General features: G+C 33.8%; 1 protein-coding gene and 1 non-coding gene across 2 annotated transcripts; one reads left to right on the top strand and one right to left on the bottom strand.

Moving 5' to 3' along the window:
- The first annotated feature begins 1040 nt into the window (after nt 1–1040).
- On the top strand, nt 1041–3966 carry LOC131163064 (ATP synthase subunit beta, chloroplastic-like). Its single transcript, XM_058119768.1, is given in 2 exon segments — nt 1041–1220; nt 1223–3966. Coding segments are annotated over 2 exon segments (1494 nt in total). The 5' UTR covers nt 1041–1117; the 3' UTR covers nt 2614–3966.
- On the bottom strand, nt 3229–3301 carry TRNAM-CAU (transfer RNA methionine (anticodon CAU)). Its single transcript has one exon. It is a non-coding gene; the product is annotated as a tRNA-Met (tRNA).
- Nucleotides 3967–7507: the final 3541 nt, after the last annotated feature.

The following is a 7507-nucleotide window of genomic DNA, read 5'->3' as shown; positions in this document are numbered from 1 at the left end:
GTAGACATGTTAGTAACGGAACCCTATTCAAAAAGGTCTAAGGGGTAAGCTACATAAGCAATATATTGATTTTCTTCTCCAAAAACGGGCTCGATGTGGTAGCATCGTCCTTTGTACCGATCAAGGCTGGTAAGTCCGTCGATCCACACAGTTGTCCATGTACCAGTAGAAGATTCGGCAGCTATCGCGGCTCCTGCTTCCTCAAGTGGAACTCCTGGTTGAGGAGTTACTCGGAATGCTGCCAAGATATCAGTATCCTTGGTTTCATAGTCAGGAGTATAATAAGTCAATTTGTAATCTTTAACACCAGCTTTGAATCCAACACTTGCTTTAGTCTCTGTTTGTGGTGACATAAGTCCCTCCCTACAACTCATGAATTAACAATTCTCACAACAACAAGGTCTACTCGACATGATTAATGAAACCTTTTACAGGAATCTTTCACAAAATCACAAAATACTAATATTATCAACTAATCCGAATAGTTCGTTATTAGATAGACCATGTATTTGAATTGCCAAATACATTATTATTGTATACTCTTTCATATGTATGGCGCAACCCAATCTTTCTTTTTCAGGTTTCGAATCCCTTTCCCTTACTTAATCTTTATCTTTTTTGTTGTGAATTGAAATATCTAAAGAATAATAAATTGACTCTTGACAGTGATATATGTTGTATATGTGAATCCTAGATATAAAAATGAAAATATGGGGAATTCTAAAGGTAAAAAATAAAATAAAAAAACGAATAGGTAAATCGATGCTGAAGAAATAAATGAAAAATAAATGAAATAAATAAGGGCCATAGAAATAATAAATCGTACATAAATAAAGTTCAAGTTCGAATTCCATAGATAATATGAAGATAGGTGAGATTGTCTATAATGATAGATAAATGAAAGATTTTATCAAGATTCTTATTCCTCTACTTGATATTTTAAAATGGGGTGGTTGAACTTGAAAATTAACTAATTGAGTAAACAATTGAATTGGATTCAGTAGTACTGACGACATATTGAATTAACCGATCAACTTGCTTATCAGACATTTATTTTTGATTCGATAATTTTCGCAAAAAAAAATTCGACATAATTTTACTTTATTTTATTATTATTATGAGAATAAATCCTACCACTTTTAGCCCTGGGGTTTCCGCGCGTGAAAAAAAAAACTCGGGGCGTATCACTCAAATCATTGGTTCGGTACTGGATGTAGCTTTTCCCCGGGCAAGATGCCTAATATTTACAACGCTCTAGTCGTTAAGGGTCGAGATACTGTCGGTCAACTAATTCATGTGACATGTGAGGTCCAGCAATTATTAGGAAATAGTCGAGTTAGAGCTGTGGCTATGAATGCTACATATGGGCTAATGAGAGGAATGGAAGTGATTGACACGGGAGCTCCTCTAAGTGTTCTAGTCGGTGGAGCGTCTCTCGGACGAATTTTCAACGTGCTTGGGGAGCCTGTTGATAATTTAGGGCCTGTTGACACTCGCACGACATCCCCTATTCATAGATCTGCGCCCGCCCTTATCCAGTTAGATACAAAATTATCTATTTTTGAAACAGGAATTAAGGTAGTAGATCTTTTAGCTCCTTATCGCCGTGGAGGAAAAATTGGACTATTCGGAGGTGCTGGAGTAGGTAAAACTGTACTCATTATGGAATTGATCAACAATATTGCTAAAGCTCATGGGGGTGTATCTGTCTTTGGCGGAGTGGGTGAACGTACTCGTGAAGGAAATGATCTTTACACGGAAATGAAAGAATCTGGAGTAATTAATGAACAAAATATTGCGGAATCAAAAGTGTCTCTAGTCTACGGTCAAATGAATGAACCGCCGGGAGCTCGTATGAGAGTTGGTTTGACTGCCCTAACTATGGCAGAATATTTTCGAGATGTTAATGAACAAGACGTACTTCTATTTATCGACAATATCTTCCGTTTCGTCCAAGCAGGATCTGAGGTATCTGCCTTATTGGGTAGAATGCCTTCTGCTATGGGTTATCAACCCACCCTTAGTACCGAAATGGGTTCTTTACAAGAAAGAATAACTTCTACCAAGGAAGGGTCCATAACTTCTATTCAAGCAGTTTATGTACCTGCAGACGATTTGACTGACCCGGCTCCTGCCACGACATTTGCACATTTAGATGCTACTACCGTACTATCAAGAGGATTGGCTGCCAAAGGTATCTATCCAGCAGCAGATCCTTTAGATTTAACGTCCACTATGCTCCAACCTCGAATCATTGGTGAGGAGCATTATGAAACTGCGCAAAGAGTTAAGCAAACTTTACAACGTTACAAAGAACTCCAGGACATTATAGCTATTCTTGGGTTGGATGAATTATCCGAAGAAGACCGTTTAACCGTAGCAAGAGCACGAAAAATTGAGCGTTTCTTATCACAACCCTTTTTCGTAGCAGAAGTATTTACCAGTTCTCCAGGGAAATACGTTAGTTTAACAGAAACAATTAAAGGGTTTCAATTGATCCTTTCCGGAGAATTAGATAGTCTTCCCGAACAGGCCTTTTATTTGGTAGGTAACATCGATGAAGCTACCACGAAGGCTATGAACTTAGAAATGGAGAGCAAATTGAAGAAATGACCTTAAATCTTTGTGTACTGACTCCTAATCGAATTGTTTGGGATTCAGAAGTGAAAGAAATCATTTTATCTACTATATCTACTAAAAGTGGCCAAATTGGCGTATTACCAAACCACGCCCCTATTGCTGTAGCTGTAGATATAGGTATTTTGAGAATATGTCTTAATGACCAATGGTTAACGATGGCTCTGATGGGTGGTTTTGCTAGAATAGGCAATAATGAGATCTCTATTTTAGTAAATGATGCGGAGAAGGGTAGTGATATTGATCCACAAGAAGCTCGGCAAACTCTTGAAATAGCAGAAGCTAACTTGAGGAAAGCTGAAGGCAAGAGACAAACAATTGAGGCAAATCTAGCTCTTAGACGAGCTAGGACGCGCGTAGAGGCTATCCATTCGGTTTCGTAACTAGTTGGTTGGTGTGTTTGAATAATTGCGGTTCTGTTTATACATCTTATTTTGATTCGGCTGATTGAAGACAATCAAGTGGAATCGGATTCTGATGCAACAAAAAAAATGAATTTAAAAAAAAAGATGAAATAGAAAGGATACAAAATCAAAGAGGATGAGTAGAAAAATTTATTAGATACCAGAGTCACTGGTATCTAATAAGTTCTACCTACTATTGGATTTGAACCAATGACTTCTGCCGTATGAAAGCAATACTCTAACCGCTGAGTTAAGTAGGTCATTTATCATCACAAAGAGAAACAAATGGGATCCACTCATGGATGGATTATAGATGTAATATTACTTATAAGCAATACCAATCAAACAGATCAAAGAGCTATGATATTGGATCATGGAATAGTCATCTTGACAAGAAATTATCTACCTGATAAAATGCGTATCACAAGCAAAGGGCTATAGCTCACTTAGGTAGAGCACCTCGTTTACACGTGCGCCAATGTTTTTCAGGGGAGTCCGTCCATCATACAATCAAAAGAATTTATCTTATTGAAAAATCGATGTCTTACTCCATGATTTTGAGGGAATAAGAGAACAATAGCCCGACAAATGGCTCAAATAGTTCGGTCCGATTTGAGTGTTCATTTAAGCATCAAATAGAACCTAGTATTGCTTTATTGCTTTGAGATATTGATAAGGTGAATAGCCAGTTTATTCAATGTTAGGCATAAACTGAGTATAAGGATCTCCAAAAAAATCTCTTTTCATCCTATGAACTTTAAGGTGTATGAAGTTTCATATTTGATTCTTTAAGCAAAGCAATAGAGACTCCATTTAACTTAAGTTAATCTAGGCCAGAGGCGGAGCAGACCTACGTCAAGATAACCCCTCCTTGAAACACTTTGGTAGTGCTTCCAGATCAGAATCCAAATAATGAATCAGAGCACATGGATATATATATATATATATATATATAGAAATGATGTTATGAGATATATGAATACGTTTTTGTATGGATATGCCAATACAAGATAAATTGACATGTTTTATATAGAAATGAAGATATGAGAAACACAGATAGGTTTTACTAAGAAATGATAATATATGTGATATACAAATATTTTTTTCAGAGAAATGATGAAATATGATTTACAGATATGTTTTTACAGAAATATGATAAAATGTGAGATACATATATGTTTTACTAAAATGATGATATATGTGATATGCACAGAGATATTTTATATAAAAATGTTGAATTGAGATATATAAATTATGAGATGAAATGAATACAGATATAATGGAAATGATATAAAAATGATGAGAATAATATTGATATGATGAGACATACAGATGTAATGAAATGTGAATACATAAATATGGAAATGAGAACCCTAATGGACCATAGTATACAGAGCACGATATTATTATCAGTATTTGTGATTAGTGCAACCACACATTTGGTACAGAGTGTGGCGAGACAGTTTATTGGGCTTAAGAAGGGTTGTGTTACCCCTTGGGGTCTGAACCATGATTGGGTAGGCCAATCGTACTATAGACGTGTTCCCAATTTTGATCTAACCGAGTAGGCCAACAGCGGTTAGGTCCAGCCTTCGAGCCGCACAACTTGGACATGTGGGGTAAATATATGACGATGTGATGTGAATATCCTCATGATGGTTACTCATTATAGATGTGATAATTGTATATCTCAGATATGATGAACAACCATGAGTTACAAACATGTAGTGCTATATGCTGGTGGATACTCATGGGCTATAATATGGATATGGAGAAATGAAATGAGAATGAATAGTCATGAGTTACAGACGTGTTATGCTATATGCTGGAGGATACTCACGAGCTAGAATATGAACATGAGAAAAGATATGAAAACCTATGAGAATATGGGCTAAAGAATGATTATGAATATGAGAAATGACAGAGTACGTATATGATACAAGAAATGAATGAGTATGTATATGCTATGAAAAATGAAACAATATGAATATGGTATGAGATATGAAAGCTTATGCATATGATTATGAAAATGATATGAAAGTTTATGAAACTATGTTTATATATATGATTATGAATACAAATCGGTATATTTTTCCCAATTAATACAATCATTGAAATGAATATGTTAAGAAATAATAAAACTCATGTTACCACATACTGTGAATAATTTATTCCGTCTTACTAAGAGGTGTTTCACCCATAATTAAAATATTTCAGCAAATCAAGACAGATGAGCAAAGAGAGCTCTAAGGTAGAGAAGATCCTATTACCTTAGTATTCAGGGGAAGTGTTTTAGAGTTGGGGATATGACTTGTATAAGTCCCAGAGTATTTTTTGGATTTTTGGGGATGTATATGTATGTGTGTAGAGATTATAACACTCTGGTATTGTATTTTGGAACCCAGACATTTTATGTATTCCGCTGCATGGTTTGTGTGTATTGAGGGTTAGATACCCGATATCCCATTTCGGGTCAGGCTATATTGATATATGGTATTAGGGATATGTGGTAAATGATGAAATGTTATTATATAAAAATGGTATAAAAATCAGGTCGTCACACAGATAGTGTGAACGGAGTATCATGGAAATTCCTCTGTCATCGCACGTGAAGTCTCCCTGATTGGTTAGTTTAGTAGGTCTTTGTCAACTAATATAAGATAAGTGGAAATTCCATGCAAAATTTCTTTCAACTTTAAAAGCTTAGGAAGAAGTATGATTAAAATGACCTTAAAATTTCATGCTAAAGTTTTTTTAAATTTAAAAATGTGGAGAGGAGTAGAGTTTAAATTAAAAAATAAGAAATGATTCAAAGATTAATGTAGTATGCGTTTGAGAGTATAAATTTTAAGATTTTATTATTTTTAAAAAATTTAAGATAATTTTATATTTTATTTTATCTAAACAGATACAAATTTAAATTTGTGATCCAAATTTCATGCTCTCAAACACATAATAAGATTTTTAACTGGACAATATTTATTTTATTATTTAAACCAACTGAATTAAAATATGCCTTTTTATCAGTTCATGTGAATTTAAGTGTTAAAATAATATTTTGTGGCATTCCAATTAATTTGTATTATCTCGACGATTAAGGCTTCCATTAAATAATTCTTTGGCTCCATGAAAACGTTCTCTCCCTCTATTTTCTTTGGTCCTCGCTTAATTGTGCATGTCCCTCTGTTTGACTGTCCAGAAAATTTCGGGAAATAAAGGAAACTAAATAAGAATTTTCTTCTACTTTTTTTTTAAAGAAAATTTTAATTATTGAAGTACAAAAATTAAGTATCTTAACTCATCTAAGTCAAAAAATAGAGTAGGCTAAATTTGTTTATTATTCCTAAAATAATTTAAAATTTGAGACAATTTAATTTTTAAAAAATTTTCATAACTTTTTAAGTTATCAAATAGCAATTGTGAAAAGACAATTGACCACCAAAACTCCTAAATGATGTAAATTTGTTGGAAGAAATAGTAATGTGGCATTTTTATTGTGTTTGTATCTCTCTCTTCCAATTAGACTTTATGATGATAAAGATTTAACATGTCTCAATTATTAATGTGTTATGAACTATGACAGTTAGCAACTTTTAATAAAAGAAATTGTATAGTTTTCTAGCCAACCGTCAATGGTTGTCACATACTGTGAATAATTTATTCTGTCTTACTGAGAGATGTCTCACCTAGAATTTAAACTGTTCAGGAAATCAAGTCAGACGAGCAGAGAGAGCTCCAAGGTAGAGGAGGTCTTGTTACCCTAGTATTCCGGGTAAGTATTTTAGAGTTAGGGATATGACTTGAATAATTCCCAGAGTATTTTGTGGATTTTTAGGAATGTATATGTATGTGTGTAGAGTTTATAGAACTCTGGTATTGTAATTTTGAACGCAGACAATTTATGTATTCCGCTACATAGTTTTTGTGTATTGATGATCAAATACCCGGTATCCCATTTCAGGTCGAGCTATATTGATATATGGTATCAGGGATATGTGGTAAATGATAAAATATTATTATTTCTTATTGTATGAAAAAAAAAATGGTAGAAAAATCTGGTCGTCACACGGAGAGTGTGAATGGAGGATCGTGGAAATTCCCCTGCCATCGCACGTAATGTCTCCCAGATTGGTTAGTTTAGTAGGTCTTGGCCAACTAATATAGGATAAGTGGAAATTCCATGCAAAAGTTCTTTCAACTTTAAAAGCTTAGGAAGAACTATGATTAAAATGACCTTAAAAGTTCATGCTAAAGTCTTTAAATTTCAGAATGTGGAGAGGAGTAGAGATTAAATTAATAATTAAGAATTGATTCAAATATTAAGGTAGTATGTGTTTTGGAGTATAAAGTTAAAGATTTTACTATTTTTAAAAAATTTAAGATAATTTTATCTTATATTTTATCTAAACAGACACAAATTTAAATTTCATATCCAAATTTCATGCTCTCAAACACATAATAAGATT

This window comes from Malania oleifera, chromosome 8 (assembly GCF_029873635.1).
Source record: "Malania oleifera isolate guangnan ecotype guangnan chromosome 8, ASM2987363v1, whole genome shotgun sequence".
Taxonomy (NCBI): Eukaryota; Viridiplantae; Streptophyta; class Magnoliopsida; order Santalales; family Ximeniaceae; genus Malania; species Malania oleifera.
Note: the sequence above shows the minus strand (reverse complement) of the source record. Positions and strands in the feature narration are given on the sequence as shown.